The sequence below is a fragment of the Mirounga leonina genome, unplaced genomic scaffold, assembly GCF_011800145.1.
Source record: "Mirounga leonina isolate KUSES-001 unplaced genomic scaffold, KU_Mleo_1.0 Mir_99, whole genome shotgun sequence".
In the NCBI taxonomy this organism is placed as follows: domain Eukaryota; kingdom Metazoa; phylum Chordata; class Mammalia; order Carnivora; family Phocidae; genus Mirounga; species Mirounga leonina.
In genome coordinates, this window is record NW_023270971.1 from 656,050 (window position 1) to 676,506 (window position 20,457).

Here is a 20,457-nt window from a genome sequence, read left to right on the forward strand (position 1 = left end):
TTGTAAAATTAAAATGATTTAGTAAGTGAGGTGGGAAGAAATGACCTGCAACATGGGGGAGAAAATCAGCTTAGCCCTTTACACTGTGTGTAAAACAAATTCCTAATGGCTTAATGAAGAGTTTTGCCATACATACTTTATGTTTTTTACTTGAAAAAATAGTGAATGTTAAGAGCTAAGTATGAGAAAATTTGTTTTGCCTCAAACATAATTGTATAAAAGCACATAAAACTTGAAAAGAAAAACACGAGGACTATAACAGATTAATAGAGGAAATGAACACACGATTCACAAATATAGTTAGTAAAGAAACGTAAGAAAATATTCAGCTTTACTAAAATCAACAGGAAGCTAAATGTGAAGAGAATTACCAGTCTGTTACTTACAAAATTTGCAAAGATGGGTGGGGGAAAATGACTGTAAAACAGACATTCGTTCGGGCACCTGGGTGGCTCAGTTGGTTAAGCGACTGCCTTCGGCTCAGGTCATGGTCCCGGAGTCCTGGGATCGAGTCCCACATCGGGCTCCCGGCTCAGCGGGGAGCCTGCTTCTCCCTCTGACCCTCTCTCTCCCCTCTCATGCTGTTTCTCTCTCTCTCTCAAATAAATTAAAAAAAAAAAAAATCTAAAAAAAAAAAAACCAGACATTCGTTCAATAAGTATCGAATGTCTAGAATTAACAGGCATTACTCCAGATGAAAGTACAGCAGTTAATATAGACTAGCACAGACCTCGTGGATGTACATACATCCTGTTAACCTAATCATTTCACTGATTACCTAAATGGAGGTACATCCCCTTGAAGAAATATTAAGGAAAACAGTTATGATATGGTGAATTATAAATGAACAATAATACAAACAGTATAGCATTGATCATATGTAATGTGGAAAAAAAGATTCCATGATTAAATTTCAGAAATATGGCTTAATATCGCCCCTACAGCTAACATGCACATATTTGCATATTAAAGGCTCTCAGAATCCCTGAAACTAAGAAAATAAGTAGCCAGTACTTGGAGGATTTCTCAAATGTATCTGACCATGGTGGATCTTTTTCCTTTCCTTCCTTTTTTTTTTGAAATGTGGAAGTTTTTCTCATCAATTGGAACTAATACTGCTCAAAAAAAAAAAGATCCTAAATATATGCTGTTTATAGCTATTTGAAGTGCTCGATTCAGCAGCACATACACTAAAACATAGCTATGTAAAAATGATTAAGCTTTACACAGCTGTGTGTATGTTTGTGAATATACATACATGAATAGGTATGTGGGTATATATGTATTATATATATTTTATATATAATTTATAAAATATATATTTTATATATATTATATATATTTATATATTATATAATATATATATCTTATATATATATATAAAATTCTTCAAGTGGTAAAGTTAACATCTGTGCATTTTAGTGGATGTAAATTGTCCCTCAGACGATGTGAAAAGGGAAGGAGTTAGAGCCTGGAACTAAGAAATAATTAGAAGGAAAATGAACATCATGATAACAGTAGGCTAGATTGACAGAATATTAGGTGCTTCCCCCCCCCCCCCCCCCCCCCGCTTATTATAGATACCTCTCAAAAAATAATGGTTGTTAAAGAGAAGTTAATTTTGGATTTTATAATGATAGTTACAAAACACAATTACTCGATCATATCAATTTAGTGATTCTATCTGAAGCAGAATATTCTTTTCACTACTTTAAAGCAAGTACACAATATTCTGGTTATAATTCTAAAGATTACATGGAAACTGATTCTCTTTCTAGACAGAAAGAAACTGTATCTCAGTAATCCTGGTGCATCTGTTGACTCCTGCATTTTAAGTGGTTCTCTGAGGTTGCAAGAACCGTCCTTAAATGGACACTGCAGGAGGCTGGACTGGGATGAGATTGTCTCAGCAGCTAGGATTCCAAGCCCCCATATGCTGTTTCAACCAAAACAGCTCCGTTTTATTTATTTGTGTTGAGCTTTCATATAAGATTTTATTTATTTATTTATTTTTTATTTTTATTTTATTTTTTTTATTATTATGTTATGTTAATCACCATACATTACATCATTAGTTTTTGATGTAGTGTTCCATGATTCATTGTTTGCGTATAACACCCAGTGCTCCATGCAGTACGTGCCCTCTTTAATACTCATCACCAGGCTAACCTGTCCCCCCACCACCCTCCCCTCTGGAACCCTCAGTTTGTTTGTCTCAGAGTCCATAGTCTCTCATGGTTCGTCTCCCCCTCCGATGATTCCCCCCCTTCGTTCTTCCCTTCCTGCTATCTTCTTCTTTTTTTTTTTTTCTTTTAACATATAATGTATTATTTGTTTCAGAGGTACAGGTCTGTGATTCAACAGTCTTACACAATTCACAGCGCTCATATAAGATTTTATTTAGAAAAAAAGGGATCAGGGCGCCTGGGTGGCTCAGTTGGTTAAGCGACTACCTTTGGCTCAGGTCATGATCCTGGAGTCCCGGGATCGAGTCCCGCATCGGGCTCCCTGCTCAGCAGGGAGTCTGCTTCTCCCTCTCCCGCTCCCCCCTCTTGTGCTCTTTCTCTCTCTCAAATAAATAAATAAAAAATCTTTAAAAAAAAAAAAAAGATAAAAGGGATCAATATTGAAATGTTTGAAAGCCATTGATCTTCAATTTTAAATTCACCTATTTTCCAGAATACATTATATATCTGTAGGCCACTCCTGCACTTGCCTTTCTTACTCACCTGGACCTGAATTTTCTCATTTGCAAGTGCTCCAGGGTCTTCCTTACCTGCAGGGGAGGGTTGAGAGTCTTGCTCTACCAGATGGATTGTATATAATGGCCTTTGGAAGCATGTGATTCTATAAACCCACTGACCTTTTCTCACTCATCAAATGGCCTAATTCCCATTGTTTGAATTCTGTATTTCTCTATCCTAAGTATATTAGCCTCCAGATTGCCTCTTCAATTATATTATTCAGTGTAAGAAGAAAGATGTCTGGAACTTGCTGACTATAGCACTCACCATTATGTGCTAAGATCCCATTAAGAATCTTTCATTTTGGGGCACCTGGGTGACTCAGTCAGTTAAGCATCAGACTCTTGATCTCAGCTTAGGTCTTGATCTCAGGGTCGTGAGTTCAAGCCCCTTGTTGGGCTCCGTTCTGGGCGTGGAGCCTACTTAAAAAAAGGGGGGGAGGGCACCGGAGTGGCTCAGTCGTTAAGCATCTATCTGCCTTTGGCTCAGGTCATGATCCCAGAGTTCTGGGATCGAGCCCCACATTGGTCCCACTGCTCAGAGGGAAGCCTGCTTCTCCCTCTCCCACTCCCTCCCCCTGCTTGTGTTCCCGCTCTCACTGTCTCTCTCTCAGTCAAATAAATAAATAAAATCTTAAAAAAAAAAAAAAAGAATCATTTAAAATGCTGGGAGTGGGGAAATACATGATTTGGGGTAAAAAAAAAAAAAACATAGTCGTTCATTATGTTTTATTTTTTTTAAGTAGACATTTTACTCCATGGAAAAATTAACGTGCAAATGAATACAAATCCAAACAGTGTTATACAGACCTTTTCTTGTTCAAAAATTCTGCCTGCTAACTTCTGTAACAGATAAGTCATAAAATTACAGTGGCTTAAGATGATACACATTTTTACTTCTTGCTCCCACAACCGTCCAGTTAGAATGTTTGTTGGGCAGCTTTCTGTGTGATGATTGAGTTAACTGGACCCATTCCATTGTGTGGCTCTGCTGTCTTAGGTACATGGCATACAGCAGAGGCAGAGATAAAAGCGAAGAAGGTGCACCTGTTTATTCATCAACTCCACCCTTTTCCACCGCCGATCCAATTCCATTGGTTAAAACTAATCACGAAGCCTTACGTAGACAAAAGGGGTGGAAATGTCGCACGCAGAGCAGCTGCCTCCCGTCAATAGCTCTCTACCTGGGAAGCAAGAAGTAGGAGGCTTTGGTGGACAGCATGAGATTTTGCTGTGGTAGTTAACGCTGTTTCTTTTAAGTTGGCTTAGAACATCTATTTAGCAGAAATATTCTAATTGAATTCTCTACCCCCATGTCTATTATTTCATTATAGTTTACTTGACTCCAATGATGAAATTATTGGCAGAAGAACGCATATAATTTTTGGTAGTTTTGATTGTTTTGATGCTTCTGGCGCAAGGTGTTTAATAAATATTTGATTGAAAGGGATACATTGTTCAGGTTATTACTATTGTATCTATTTGTATCTTTATTCTTGTGATAAAAAACACGTAACATAAAATTTACTATCTTAACCCTTTTTTAAGCATACAGTTCAGTAGTGTTTACAATATTCAACTTGTCATGAAACAGATTTCCATAACTTTTTCATCTTGCAGAACTGAAACTCTATACCCATTAAACAACTCCCCTTATGTAGCCCCCTTCCTCCAGCCCCGGTAATCACCATTCTACTTTCTGTTTCTATGAATTTGACTACTTTAAATACCTCTTGGGGGACTCTTACAGTATTTGTCTTTTTGTGGTTTGTTTTATACCGGTTTATTTCACTTAGCATAATGTCCTCAAGGTTTATCGATGCGATGTTGTAGCATGTGATGGAATTTTCCTTTCTTAGGCTGAATAATTTTTCAAAATTTTCAAAATGTAAAAATACCACATCTTTATCCATTCAACTGTCAATGGACATTTTGGTTGCCTCCATCTCTTGGCTCTTGTGAATAATGCTGCTGTAAACATGGGTATGCAAATAGGTCTTTAAGACCCTTCTTTGAATTATTGTGGATATATATCCAGAAGTGGGATTGTCACTTCCAGCAGGATCATATGGAAGTTCTATTATTAACTTCTTGAGGGGCTTCCATAGTAGTGTTTTCTGTAGCAGATGCACAAATTTATAATTCCATCAGCAGTGCACAGAGGCTCCAGTTTCTTCATGTGCTCAACACTTGTTATTTTCTGGTTTTGGTTTTTATTTTTTGATAGTAGCAGTCCTAATGGTTGTGAGGTGATATCTCATTATGGTTTTGATTTGCATTTCTCTGATGATTAATAATGTTGAGCATCTTTTCATGTGCTGTTGGCCATCTGTATGTCTTCTTTAATGAATTGCTTATCTGGGTTTTTTGCCCATTTTTAAATCAAATTATTTGATTTCTTCTTGTTGAGTTGTAGGAATTCTTTATATATTCTGGATATTAACCCGCTTTCAGATACCTGATTCGCAAATATTTTCTCCCATCCCATACCATTTCACTCTGTTGATTGTGTCCTTTGATGTACCAAAGTTTTTAAGTTTGATGTAGTCCCATTTGTCTATTTTTGTTTTTATTGTTTGTGCTTTGGTGTCAAGCCAAGAAATCATTGCCAAGTCCAATGTCATGAAGTTTTTCCCTCATGTTTTCTTGTGGGAATTTTATAGTTTAAGGTCTTATGTTTAGGTCTTTATTCCATTTTGAGTTAATTTTTGTGTATGGTGTAAGATAAAAGTCCAGCTTCATTTTTTTTTTCATATGGATATCCAGTTTTCCCACCGTCATTCATAAAAAAACTATTCTTTTCCACTGAGTGGTTTTAGTACCCTTATCAAAGATCATTTGACCCTTTATTAAAGCAAAGGGCATGAACTTTTCTAACACTTCATTTGCATACTGTGACTTTTAATTCTTAAAAATTTTTATAAGATAGTACCAATTCCCTCCCCACTGCCAGAGTTCCAGAAAAGGCTGTTTTATTTTACTGATTATTCTTTTTCAGGAGTTTTTATTTGGATTTTTCTTTTATTGAGAGACCAGAAAATGCCAAAAACAATTTGTGTCTAGGTTAAAGTGCATCTGTCTGGGGTAGAAGGAGTGTAAGTGTGCGTGCAGAAGACAAAAAGGATTTTATTATGTCTTTATTATATATATTGCTTGGAAACCACACACACACACACACACATAAAGGGTGTAGTGTGTTGGAAACATAGTAGCTCTTTCAGTTCTACTGTTTTCTGAGTGAGTCTTGTGGGGTGTATGTCTGTGTACTTTAGGAAGGGTTTCTTATAGATCATATGCCCAATGGCTTGAGTGTTGCTGATTATTTTAGGTCACTGGAAGTTCTGGATGCTGTGATTGGGTGGATGTGTTTTGTGAGTGTACACACAACATAGTGAGCACATGGTCATTAGGTCACAGTGCCCCTCCCATGAACCACAAGAATCAAAAATTGTTTTACTCTTACTCTACATTTTTTAAATGCCTGTCTAAAAGCTTTCTAGAAATATTTTTCTCTGTAAAGATTAAGTCCACTGCTTTCCTTATGATGTCCCCTATCTTCACACTGTCGATGTGTCTGTTTGGGCGCCCTCTCTCCATTTAGACAGTGTCCGTTTTCTCGATTGACTTGCCAGAAGCATATTGTTTTGGGAACTGGAGAAGGGGGGCTTTGCTCCTAACCGTTAAATGACACTGCCTCTTAGTAAATTGTTAAGAGGTCACAGAAGAACATAGGAATAAAGCCATCATATTTAGCATACCAAAGGTCATGAATGGCCTGAGGCAGAGAGTAGGAAGAAGTAAGATGATGTCAGGAGCTTTACTGTTCTTGGAACACGTCAGACTCATCTCCTGAATTTGCAGTTCCATCACCTGGAATAGTTTCTCCCAGAGCTCTATCTCGCTCTCTGTCTTCACTCTGGTCTCTGTTGAAGTACCACCACCTTCCTAGCCACTCTGAAACAGCATTCCCTATTGCCTTAGTCTCTAACACCTGCTTAAACTTTACAGCATTCAACACTACCAGAAATGTATCTGAGCATATATTTAACTGATTATTTGGTTATGCATCTTCTCCATTAGAATGTAAATTCCATGAAAGAGAGGACCTGTCTTTCTTGTGCATGTCTGCCATGGAACCTAGAGCAATGTGAGAGCATAGTAGAGAGTTCATGACAAAGAGATACTAGGACGTTATCGGAAGCAACACATGTCAGTCATTTGAAGTTAATGGTCAGGTTTGGTCAACTGTGGTCTGAAGCCGCAAAGTTGGTAGCAGTTTTGAGATTTTCCTACTTAACTTCCGCAACCACGAGCGGGAGGAGCAATGGCAAAGCACGCGCTGGATCGCGAAGGATGCTAACTCTCTTATGTATGTGTTTCAAGGTGGTAGATCTACTAGTATCCATGTGTAGGTCTGCACTGGAATCTCCTAGAAAAGTTGTCATTTTCGAGCCATATCCTTCTGTGGTGGATCCTAACGATCCTCAGATGCTGGCCTTCAACCCCAGGGTGAGTACTTCTCCTCATACGCCCCTCCCGCCCCCTGTAACAGCAGCTGAGATTTTAGAGCTGCCAGCTTCCCTCTTTCCGTCTAACTCACTCCCTCATCAGGCCCATCTCTGACCCGTGGTGGACTCTATCCATTTAATAAATACCGTTCTTTTCCCACAAACTCTATTTACTGCCTCCTTCAGTCTTTCCCATATCCTATTATTTCCCCTGTCCTTTCATCTTTTAAAATCACTTTCAGAACTTCATCTTTATGAAACTAGACCCATTTCATCCTCTCAAATTGCAATCTTTACACATCCCATCTGCATGAAAGGCAGGTAAATAGCAGTAATAAACTAGGTAGTAATGATTGATATGATTAATTTCATTATATAGTTTTGAGAGTCTAGCGTAATATAACCTCATGGTAATTTTAAGGGTTGTGGGTAAAAGGACTGATTTTTGCTTTCTTTTGTATTTTTACTTAATCATCCCTTGCCTTTTCCCTAGTTACCTGAAGATTAGTGAAAGTTTAGTCCATATTGTCGATCAAGTGGCATTCCTTGAGAAAACAGTTTTATAAATATTTGTGGAGATGAGGCAGAATCCTTCTGAAATAGCAAAATTTTCAAATTGCATGAGAGCTAAAATTGCCTTAGTTTCTCTTACTATCCATCTTGAAATCATTTTGTAGACACAATGGCTATATAAAATGTCCTTGGAAAAGCTTTCCTTCCTTCATAAGTGGCAAGAGTACACATAGAGTATACTTAAAGGTGAATTTCAGGGGCGCCTGGGTGGCTCAGTCATTAAGCGTCTGCCCTTGGCTCAGGTGATGGTCCCAGGGTCCTGGGATCGAGCCCTGCATCGGGCTTCCTGCTCCACGGGAAGCCTGCTTCTCCCTCTCCCACTCCGCCTGCTTGTGTTCCCTCTCTCGCTATGTCTCTCTGTCAAATAAATAAAATCTTAAAAAAAAAAAAGATGAATTATCAGTTAAGTGTGTGGTGTCATTGATATACTCACTAGTCATACTCTTTTGGTAACAATCTTTCAATCAAAAGAAAATAAAAGCAAAATGATATTATAAGACAAAGTGGATTTTTGTATTTTAGAAGGATTCTGTTCTTACTTTATTCATCATGGCTTAATCTTTTTGGTGACACAAAGAATCAAGAGCACAATATCTTTTTTATATTTATAGTTCTCCCCCTATAGACTAAACATGATTTTATGTACTTATATTAGGATTGGCATTGTTTTCTTTTTTCTTCCCTCTAACTCAGTTATATATCCTACATCCTAGAATCATCTTATTAAAGCCTTCCCTTTTATGGACACAACGCAGTCACTGCTTTCAAATCGACTCTGATGGGAAATCCATGTACAGGGAAAATATGTTTCTCCAGTAACACGTAGGCTTGCAAAGACTTATAGTGAATACCGTTTTTTTTTTTTCCATTCAAACAGAAGAAGAACTATGATCGAGTAATGAAAGCACTGGATAGCATAACTTCTATTAGAGAAATGACACAAGTAAGTGTATCATCTTGTGGTCTTGTACAGTTCAGTTTTGCTTGAGTAAAATCATATTTTAAAAATGTCTGAGAGTACTGGCTATGTAGTGAAGTGTAGATTTTTCTATTAGATGGGAATATAATTAAAATATGTCAAAAATTAAAATTGTGTTGTACTAGGATGTTTTGATTAAATTACATCAGTGTACTGGTGGACTACCACTTTGACTTTTGGAGGGTAATTAAATGATTATAATCCTAATGATTTCTCCAACAATTGGAGTGTGTGGTGGTGTGTCAGAATATCTTAAAGCAAAGGTTAAATCTGGTATCATCTTTCTAGACTGTCCATTTTAATTAATGGTAGTAATTTTAACACACTATTTTAATGTCAAAATAAAAACAAATATTCTATCAAATAGAATCTCAGAACAACTTTGGAGGACACTAGCTTCCCCGAGAGTATGAGTTTATATTTTTAGCCCTTTAGGGAGGCTTGGTGAGGTGTTTGATGAGCAAGGATTGAGGTTTATTATGAAAGTCTAACATATCACTGGGCTATAGTCCAGCTCTTCGCAAAGCACATGCTATTGGATTTTTGAGTCCTTTCCACTGCCAAAGATTTGGAGAGAGGCTTAAAACTCATCATGATAAGTAGAAATTAATAATCCATAATTGACAACAACACACATTATGGGTTTGGTTTACATATGTATGGCGGTTTTTCAAGGCTTGCACTGCCCTAGACACCCAGGAGGCTTATCCTGAGCATTACCCTGGGTCCTTTCTGTCTTTGGGGAGAGAGGATTGGATTCCTTCAGTCCTGAGGCCCGCAAAGCTTCTCTGTCGCTCCTCCCTTCACCCCTGCCATCACCCCTACTGTATTTGAAAATGTGCTCCCAGAGTACCTTTTTACATTCCCAAATTTGAGTTTTGAGTCTTTTGATAGTTACTTATTCCATGTAGTCAAATATTCATCCACTTGTTCAACAAATAATGTGTGTCAGACAATTTAAACGAAGAGATCCTTAATTCACAAGTTATATCATTTACTTAAAAACCATCATCCTTGCTCGTTGTTTTTCTATGCCCATACTCTTCTCTATTACCTGAATTCCTCTTCAAACAAATACTATTATTTGTATAAGGAAAAGAAAACAATGAAATACATTTCCACTTAGGGGGAAAAACAAACCTATTCCAATGGCTTACACAAAGTTAAGTAAATATTTTTAGTCACCAAAGACTTTGGTGATAATAGGGTATTTATCATACTATATACCCTAGACCCAGATCATTCTCGGATAAAAATAGCTACAAAATTCTGACTCTGGATCAGCCCTCTGCCAAAATTTTCTTCCGTTATTCTGGGTCATGTGTAAGCTATTTTAATAGAAGGCAGTGGAGACGATTGAGTGTCAGCCTAGGAAGTCAGAGGCGTGTGTTGTATAATTTGCTCATCAGTGATGCGGCCTGTGACCTTGGGCAAGTTGCTTAATTGCTTGACACTTAGCTTCTTCACTGTCAAGGTGGTAAATAGTAACACTGCACCCCCTTCCAGTCTGCACTCCACAGGGATGCTGCCAGGTTTTATTGCGTCAAATCCTTTACACCTCTCCAAATAAATATAACATTATACTGTCCTATTTTCTAGAAGGTACTGCCCTATAGATAGACGCAAGTTATCACAGACAGATTGCCTTTTGTTCTATGAAAAGGATAATTGTCTGGATAAATTCCATTAAATACTTTGAAAAGAAGGGCTCTTCTTATGCAAGTTTTGTCCAGTTTTCTCTGCACCTAAGTCAGTACCTTCAGATATGAGCCTGAGTAGTAGCTCTTACAAGTTTTGCTTTAATGTTTGTTAAAAGTTAAAAAGAGTCATCATCAAAAAGAGACAGCACCTGACACTTGTTAAAGGTGGTGAGAGAGATTTAATTTGAGGACTGCAGCGGGGGAGAGGGACTTGCAGTGTGAGTGAGGTCACCTCTGAGGAAGACAGAAGTGACTGAGTTTTTTAAAGGGAGAGCAGAGAGGGAACAAAAGGGGGCTACGGAGAAGTGGAAATAGGGGGCTGTGGGGAAGCAGGAAATTACAGCAGGGGGATGAGTAGAGAATTACTGGAAGGCTAGCAGTGTGGGTGGGTACAAGGTAGGTACCTTTTGTGGTTGGGCAGCGTCATGTTTTCTTGAGCAGAGACTCAGTCGGGGGCCTGGGATCACCTTTAGACATGGCCTAGTGTGTGGGAGCCAGGCTAAAACTTGATGAAGCCTCTGGAGCAAAATGTTTGGGCAAGCCCATTGGGCCACATGGAAGTTCAGAGTTCATAGCACCTTGTAGGGGGGCGGGGGGGGGTGGACAATGAGGGTAATTGTTGCTGCGACCATGTCACGGCCACAGAGCTTCGGGTTTAACTAGATTAGACATACCTGTTCAACCTGATTTTCCTTTTGCATAAGGGAAAAAGGAATTTTTAAGAAAAATCAAGAAGTATAATGACTTTTTTTTTCAGGCACCATATCTGGAAATCAAGAAGCAGATGGATAAACAAGACCCCCTTGCTCATCCCCTACTGCAATGGTATAAAATTTTAGTTTTCCTCTTAATGAAAACAGCATCATTTTCTACTGCCTGCTTTAAGGGGGGGGGAAAAAGGCCTATTTTACAAGACCTGCAGTGCTACAGTTCCGCAAGCCTATGAGGCCCGGTGATTTTACAGAGTCCTTAATGACTCTCATTTTAATTAAAACTTGTGTATCACAAGGGGAAGAAAATGCTGTCCTATGCACTGCACAGATAGATGATGTATTTGACAGCAGTTTGTCTATAGTTTAAAAAAAAATGTGATTAGCTGAATTATATGGTGAAGCCGTTTGGGTTCATTTAATTTTCTAGTTAACTGAGGACTCAGTGACAAAACTCAGTTTCAGACGTTTATTGAAAATCTTTCTAAAATGTCATAGTGTATGGTTCACTTCCTTAACAAGAACAGGATAAATTTGATGAACTCTTTGTTTGACGGCTGCAGATGATGCTCTGTTCAGAGTGAGCCTGGTGAGGGGTATAGCTTGAGTCCGGCATAGATCCTAGGAAGGCTGACTGAGAATAGAAGAGCAGGTTGAGGACCCCGTTCCTACCACACCTGCTTCAAAGCCTTTGCCCTCTGGTTTCTAACTTGCAAAATGAAAACAATAGTATCCCTACCCCCCCATACCTCTAAGGGTTTTATGCACATGTCTCTTTGAAATCACTGAAAACTTAAAAGACTATGGAATTCACCAAGATTATAAATGCAGTAATACAAATGTAAAGGTGATAAGAGATTGGTCTGAATGAGATTTAATCTAGCTATAACCAGGAAGTTTTTAAAAAATTATGGAAAGATGGGTAAAGGAGAAAGAATGATTCTGGTTACCTAACTCTCACTTAGGATTTTACAATAAACATTCAGTCTAATAAAACTTTAAAAATTAGATTTGGAAGGCTTCCTTCTTTGTATCTGTAATGCTCTGTTATTAAAATTCTGTTTGAGTAGAATAACACAAGGTTTTCATTGTAATTTTTTACATTCTCACATGAAATCATATTCACAATGAAGGTAAAAATCTCAAATATCTAGTCTCTTCCCCCCCCCACCCCCCCAGTAGTCAACCTGATTGTTAACTTTTAATTATTTGTGATCATTTCCTTCAGCTTGTTAGTCACTCTTCTTTCAAGGAGAAGAAAATTTCCCAAAATGTTTTTTTAGAGTTTTCCCTAGTTATTATTTTCTGTTGTGAAAAACATAAAAATAATTAGTTCTTTCAGATACCTGAATGTAATTTTTTTCAACCTCAGTGTCTAAATATGGTGAATAACAGTTTGTGTATATACCACTGTATATATATCAGCACAAACGTCCTCAAGTATTTTAAGAAAGAAAAAGATCTTCACAGAAACTCATTCTTAATTAGACAGTGTAGGGAAGAACCAAGGAAGCAGATGTATGAATCAGCTTTGCATCTAGGGGATCATCCTTTGAAAGTATGCTTAGAAATGTTCATTTTGCTGGTATCTGAGGTTGTAATTATTAAAAATCATTATCTCTCAGGTTTTAAGGAACTACTTCATTCTCAGATTAAAATATTATCCTTTTCTTTCCATAAGCTCTTTAAATTGTTTCAGGAACCAAAGCAAAGTGATGTAATTAAGTAAAATGCTTACTCAATTTAGTTAATGTCACAGCAAACGTAAGTTCCGATCACTTACCAACTAAGGGAAAAAAAAAAAAAACCGTAAAATATATTTGGCATATATTTGTGACTGATGGACTATTTTAATTAATTTCAGGGTTATTTCAAGTAATAGGTCACATATTGTGAAACTGCCAGTTAACAGGGTAAGTTGTTTTTTCACATATACATACAGAAATGGGAAGCGTCCTGACTGGTTGGGAGAAGTGACCCCTGTGATTTTTAGGCATCCTCTCCAGGAAATTGAAGTAATCTCAGGTTAGGCCTAACTCTTCAGTTTGAAATTACCGTATGTACACCAGCTCCGAGTTTTCCCAAGAAAGCAAATTCAAATTCAGGCTGCTGCCCTGACCTTTTAAGTAAGTAGAAGGGTCAGTATGAAGTCATTTAGTTATTCCACAAGTGATAGCAAGAATCTGGATTTGACCAGAAGAAGGTAATGTGCTTTTTTAGCATTGTCAGTTTCTTGTCGGCACAGCCCCACTTTCCCAAAGTGGAGAAGATACTGCCTTCTCGGCTTAATACGCTTACAGAATAAAGGAAGAAGCTGATGGACTCTGATTTCAGTTCTGATCGAAAACAAAGAAGAGCAGTATCCAAACTCTCAGCTCTCCTGTCTGTGAATCTCTAAACTGCGAGATTTCCTTTATTTTGTACTCCTATATAAGTATATTCCTAAGTGAAAGGGCAGCAATTAGAAAATTTTGTCAAGCAACTAATTCAAAAGACTGTTTTAATTTCTTTCCGTCAACAAAGGGGGAACTGTATTTGAATGTAGGCAATTTACAGTTTTATAAATGTATGCAAATAAAGCGTGATGATGATAATTTTTGCAATTTTAAAATCTTGAACTAACTTTTCTTTTCTCCTTAGCCAACTCAGATATTTCCCCAGTTGAATAACGAGTGTATACTTAGGGAATTCAATAATAAAAGCCTTAAAAAGAAACATAATTAAGAAGGCAGATCTGCTTGGACATGATTACAGAATGTATTCCAAAGCTAAATATAAATGACTTTGGATTGTCTGTCTCCTATTCCTTTTCCATTAGCCTAAAAAATTACCCATCATATCAGCAACTCCATATGATTTATCATTTATGCAGGTTTTTTTTTTTTTTTTTTTTAATGAATGGTCCTGTTAATGTAAGTTAGTATGGCTTGAATCTCGATTAATTCTTAAATGAGTAAAATTTGAAATTGTCATCAGTCTGATTATATGTTAATTTTGACATGTTTTCATTTGTCATTATTTTAAATGGCAGCAACTGAAGTTTATGCACACTCCACATCAATTCCTTCTTCTCAGCAGTCCACCAGCCAAAGAATCTAATTTTAGAGCTGCTAAAAAACTCTTTGGAAGCACCTTTGCATTTCAGTGAGTATGGCTTCCTGTTGATGGGGGTATGTCTTCCCCTCGATCCTCCAGAAGTGTGTGGGGAGGAAAACATTCTTTTAGTAGTTGGCTGTTAGTCCTGAACAGTCCACTGCCTGATACTTGATTTGGAAATTCAAGACTTTCAGAGGGTACATGACTGACTATACTGTGGCCACTTTAGAATCTAGATTATTAATGTTTGGTTTTGCTTTGTCCTTCCCCTCCTCTGTGTTTTAGTGGCTCACACATTGAAAACTGGCACTCTATCCTGAGGAATGGTCTGGTTGTTGCTTCTAATACTAGACTGCAGGTAAGTTTTCTGAATGCTTTAACAAGACCATATATTCTTTAGTGTTAGAGTTCAGTAAGCAATCCTGGTGCTTTTTTATTACGTGAAAAAGGGGAAGCAAGTGGGCTTTAAAAATTACATAGGATTTCTAAAAGGCGTAAGTAATGTTCATAAAATAACTGAAGCAGAATTGACCAGTACACCATATAGGGATGAAAAGAAAAAGAAACTGAATTCCCTATGAGAAAACAGTAAAATCACTTTGAACTTCAGTAGAAGAAAATTATCATGCAGAAAGTAAAACCATACAAGCATTCTGTCTGATAATTCAACACGGATTTCTTGAGCAGTGCCCCAGTGTGGATACTTTAGGATAAGGAAAGGTAAGGCCAAGAATCAGCAAGAGGGAGATTGGACACCAAAGAGCCATCTGCTGCCTGTTTCATGGTCTCCGTGGCAGCGCTGGGAGTTAGCGGGGTATCGTGGATATAGGGCTCATCTTTATTTATGCCCGTCGCCTCCAACACCCCACTTCACTCTCATTCAGCTAATTTTCATCTGATGATGGGAAGAGGTCAGAAAATGAGATGCTCAATCCTGTCGCGTGTGCTGGATCTCACACTCCCGATGACAGTTGAGATGATACAGTTAAATGTAAATGTCCATAAACACACACTTACTGAATTAGTATTCAGTTCATACTAAATAAGGTACAGGGGCCCTAGAACATGGAAATAATGAGAGAGAATTTTAATTGTTCTGAGTAGTTTCTTAGACCAGTTGAAGAGTTTCTGCTAATGAAACTGTTAACCTAAAAGGAGATAGGAATGGGATGACAGTGTTGCATAATGAAAATCTAAATAGGCTACTTTGTTAATATACTAGCATGTGCGTCCTCATCAAAACTCTGTCGTGTATAATTCAGCCTGTTCGGTTTTCAATATTTTGGAGTCATTAACATAAAAACCTATTATAGTACTTGATAATAAGTGACTGTCTTTGTCATAGGTCGGGTGGAAAACCTTTATCAAGGATTTTTTCTCCTGCTATCACTTTTCATGTATCAACTCACTGAATGTTGAAGACAAGGATGATAATACTACTATTTTCACATTAGACTTTAGGAAAGAGCCTTACCATTTTCTAAGAGTTAATCCTCCCAACATGAGACTGATTCCTTTCTTTTGTAAAATATTAACCTTTGAAACCATTGACTGTCTACTTTCTCTCCCACCTGTTCCCCTTTTAGCTCCACGGTGCAATGTATGGGAGTGGAATCTATCTTAGTCCAATGTCAAGCATATCTTTTGGTTACTCAGGTAAGCTCGTGTTTCATTTCTAACCTCAAGTGTGTGAGGTTTTGATTTTTTTATTGTATATCAGGTGACTGAAGCTTATTTGATATGTTTGCATTTAATTCATTTGATTCATGTCAGAAGCGAAAACAAAGCTCACATGTCAGGACGAATTTATAATACTTACCCTAGTATATAAAGTGGAATATGTGGTTTTTTTCAATTTCAAAATTAATTTCCATTTTGTTCAGTAGTTTCTACATTTATCCCCTCCACAAGTAACTATTGAGAATGTAGTATTTGCAAAGCATTCCTTAGAACACTGATTATTCATCTGTAGTAATTCACTATCCTGGGATGTAACTCTGTATCATGCCAACTTCTTTCTTTGGATTATTATATATCATATAAAGACATTTTGAACAGTATGGAGAATTTAGGATTAGAAAAACACCCTCAAAATCAACCTACTTATTGACATCTTGTTTGGTGAAATTGTATGAAAAAATTATTTTGGAAAAAATTGAAAGCATGTGCTGGAGAGGAGCCTGGTAAATTCAAAATATGGAAAGAAAGGTCATGAAATTATTAGCATTCCTTATCCTCAGGTGGTGGAATATGGGGTGATTTCTTTGCACTTTTAAATTTGGGGGAATATGTTACAATGATTGGTGTGGTTTTTTTTTTTTTAGAGCAATATCTTAATGTATTTAAACATAAAGTAATTATGTTCATTTTTATAAAGAAATTGAAAAAAAGAAGGAAATTGAAACTACATAGAACTGTGTAAAGTAACAACTGAAATTTTTTTCTCCTTTCCCCCAGCCCCAACCGGTGTTCTCTGTATTTCCCTTCAGACTTGTAAAGTTTATATTCGTATACCTGCATATATAGTTGGTTTTGCTTGCATGCTCGTGTGTATGGGCAATTAATATAATTATATTACACAGGTTCAGGAGATGTCATTCTGGTGGTACCTGGTTAGTAAGTCTTCATATGCTCTATTATAGAAAAAGATATCTTGAGAGGTCTAATCACCAGGTAAATGTTAACCAGGCCCATCTAATCGCTTTGCCTGCGTTCATGCTCTTTCAGCCACAACAAGTTGTTTCTCAGGGTTCCACCCCAACCTTTTCCAGAACACATGCCCTAAGAGCACCAGGTGGACTTTGTAGGCCTTTTTTGACCTAGCCTCAGAAGTCACATGGTGGCACTTCCCACATATGCTATGGGTCAGAGCAGTCACAAGCCCCTGCATTTTTGAGGCGTGGGGAATTAGTCCCCAAAGGAAAATGTGGCAAAGTCACATTGTAGAAAAGCCTATGGCTTGAGAAATATTGTTGCAACGATCTTTGAAATACAATATGCCAAAACAACACTAAGAAAATAAACACCAGGGGTGCCTGGGTGGCTCAGATGGTTAAGCGTCTGCCTTCGGCTCAGGTCATGATCCCAGAGTCCTGGGATCGAGTCCCACATCGGGCTCCCTGCTCAGCGGGGAGTCTGCTTCTCCCTCTGCCTCTTCCCCCTGCTGTGCTCTCTCTCTCTCTCTCTCTCTGACAAATAAGTATATAAAATCTTAAAAAAAAAAAAAGAAAAGAAACACCAGGAAGAATAAGATAATATAGGAAATAGAATAATATAGTTCAAAGGAGAAAACAAATTAAAACCAGCATAAATCAGATTCTAAATCTCATTAAAGCGTAACACAATAAAAAACTAAAATAAAACCAGTTTAAGAAAATACATCCTCAGCACTGATAAGGAAAAATACCAAGTCATCAAGTACTGTGAAGTAGCTTCGTAGTTGGCTTTCAGGCTGCAAGCGAAGGGGGTGGAGAGCGGCATAGCCTCTCTGAGGATAACAGCCTTTGCCTTCTCCCAGAAGTGCGCATCTGAAACCCTTGGCCTTGTACCTCAGCCTGACCTTCTCCACCTCTGCCCCTCTGGGGGATATATTTCTGACTTTGAAAGAGTTATATCCACACCATTTGCAATTCATTCATTCTCATCAAGCCTTTATTGAAACAGCAACAACAGCAACAAAAAGATCAACATACTTCTCCATTTCTGGACAGTAGATGGGCATTTCCAAATGAAGTATAGAAAAATATCTATCTATTCTAAAACAGACATGAATCTTAGTTCTGTTTTGTCTAAAATCTGTCACAGTAAAAAGTCATGGCATTAACAGAGTAAGCTCAAACTTGTGAGGATCACAGACAAAAGAACTTGCATAAATGTTCTTTATTAGACGGTACAGTAAATTCTACACAGAATTAAATATAGATCAACAACTCATGAAGTTAAGTTTCAGCATAAAAGTATTTTTCTGACGTCGTTCATGTTTCCCGCTCCTTACCTTCTCCTTCTACTAACCAGATGGTAAGGATGAAAGTTTAAGCTCTACCAGCCTTTTAAAACCAAGTTTTAAGAATTTTCTAAATCTATCAATCAGTTTTATGCAAGAGAATTTCCTTTTTTTTTTTTTTTTTTAAGATTTTATTTATTTATTTATTTGTCAGGGACAGACAGAGAGAGAGAGAGAGCACAAGCAGGGGGAGCTCCAGGCAGAGGGAGAAGCAGGCCCCCTGCCGAGCAGGGATTCCCGACGCGGGACTTGATCCCAGGACTCTGGGATCATGACCCGAGCCGAGGGCAGACGCTTAACTGACTGAGCCACCCAGGTGTCCCGCAAGAGAACTTCCTGTCCCTGTCTTCAGTACAGAGAAAACCAAGCTGGCTTGTCTACACTCTTCACACCCTCAGGACTTCCCCAAACCCACCGACTTCCCAGGGCACAGCAGCTGCTCCTCCCGGAGCCCCCTGTGGCCATCCGTGGCCCGAGGCAGTGAGGTCTGCACCTCCTGTGGAACTTTGCAGTGCCCCTGGATCGCATTTGAGGGGTACCACCCGGCTTTGTCCCTCAATTACGATTTTGCTGGTGTTTTTCAGGGATGAACAAGAAGCAGAAGGTGACAGCCAAAGATGAGCCGGCGTCCAGCAGTAAAAGCAACAGTGCATCACAGGTGTCGTAGTGACTCGAGTGGCTGATGGGATGAGGGAGCTTGGGCTTCCTTAGCCAGCAGGGCTTCAATAAGCACTCAGGCGTTTTAAGTCTGCAGAATTATTTTAAGCGGCCATTACTCACAAAGGTGTAAAACCGACCCTAAAATGTAATAATCGAAACGCCTTTATTCAGTCAATATTCAGCAAGTCTTTATTAAGCTCCTACTGTAATGTTAGAGAATCCTGGGCAGTGGGTTCTAGTGACAAATCAAAAATAGAACCAAACACATTAGAGAATTCCTTAGGGAGCCTCCATTCTATTGAGTGGCTACGGGTAAATGAAATGTATGTTTAGAGAGAAAGAACGCTAGATGGTAGAGAAAAATGGAGAAAAGTCAAGGGAAAGGGCTGTTGAGTACTGTGGGATGGAAGGTGGGACCAGAATGAGTGTAGCCTGGGGTGGCCAGGAAAGAACACTCCGTCTGAGGTTATTTTGCGGAGACCTATAGGCAGTGAATGCATGAGCCATATGGGAGAAGGAACATTCCAGGCAGAGAAAAGACCAAGCACAGATCCCTTGTTGTTTCAGTGGAAACAACCATTCTGGACAAATGAGAAATCTACTTAATGAGTAATGTGATTTTTAAAATAAGGGGGGAAAAAAAGTATAGCTGACCTAATATCTAAAAACAAAAACAAAACTACAGATTTTCTCCATGAGATTTTCTGGTAACCTCTGTAGCTTAGTTAATGGTGCTGTAAAAGTGGGTTGGTTTTAGGTAAGTTAGATGATCTGGAATAACTGATTGTAATGTTTGAAAAGATCATGCAATTTTAATTTTGTTTCCCTTGAAATGAGGATGCCAGGCTTCCAGTAAAAATAAATTTGAGTTCTAATTCTATGATGTGAGGCTGTTAAACTTTAATTGAGCGTTTTTAGTTCACTTATCTTGAGAGTGATTTAATAATAGTTATGTACAGAAATTAAATGATACAACAAATATAGCTTGACATTAAAGAATTCAAGGATATTACTGCTAGTCTAGATAGGCCTTTTTTTTTTTTTCCCCCTAATCTGGAGCTATCTTAGTGGCTATTATTTTTTAATGATGATGAATTCTTTTCTCACTTGAGCAACTGCCCTATTTTCAACTCTGATTTTTAAATTCTTTTGGAATTTAGTCACAGAAAAAAGGACAGCAGTCCCAATTCCTGCAGAGCCGTAACTTAAAATGCATAGCCTTATGTGAAGGTAAGTTGAAAGTTTTACCAACCTCATAGCATTAATTCTCTATGTTATCTGTGTTTAAGAATTTTACTATATTTCCAGAATGCTCAACATGGGTTAGTGAAAGCATTATTCCTTGTGACCTTCTCTAAGGGCACAGATGGAAAACAGGTACAATAGAGATCGTAAAGGTGAAAAACAAAGCAGAATTGGCAAGAATTCAGACAGTGCTGTATTTTATTCTTGGCAGATACCGCAGAATGGTAATTATATTTTTCT

The 20,457-nt window shown here is 38.0% G+C and overlaps 1 protein-coding gene across 2 annotated transcripts in view; it reads left to right on the forward strand.

The window, feature by feature from the left end:
• Positions 1–20,457, forward strand: part of LOC118006806 (protein mono-ADP-ribosyltransferase PARP8) — a 172,617-nt gene that overhangs the window by 139,568 nt on the left and 12,592 nt on the right. For both annotated transcript variants that reach the window (XM_034999591.1, XM_034999592.1), the window contains exons 17-25: positions 7,127–7,252; positions 8,702–8,767; positions 11,261–11,328; positions 13,078–13,126; positions 14,245–14,357; positions 14,595–14,667; positions 15,896–15,965; positions 18,897–18,970; positions 20,133–20,202. In XM_034999591.1, coding sequence (XP_034855482.1) covers positions 7,127–7,252; positions 8,702–8,767; positions 11,261–11,328; positions 13,078–13,126; positions 14,245–14,357; positions 14,595–14,667; positions 15,896–15,965; positions 18,897–18,970; positions 20,133–20,202 — 709 coding nt within the window. The remainder of the gene's footprint in view (positions 1–7,126; positions 7,253–8,701; positions 8,768–11,260; positions 11,329–13,077; positions 13,127–14,244; positions 14,358–14,594; positions 14,668–15,895; positions 15,966–18,896; positions 18,971–20,132; positions 20,203–20,457) is intronic.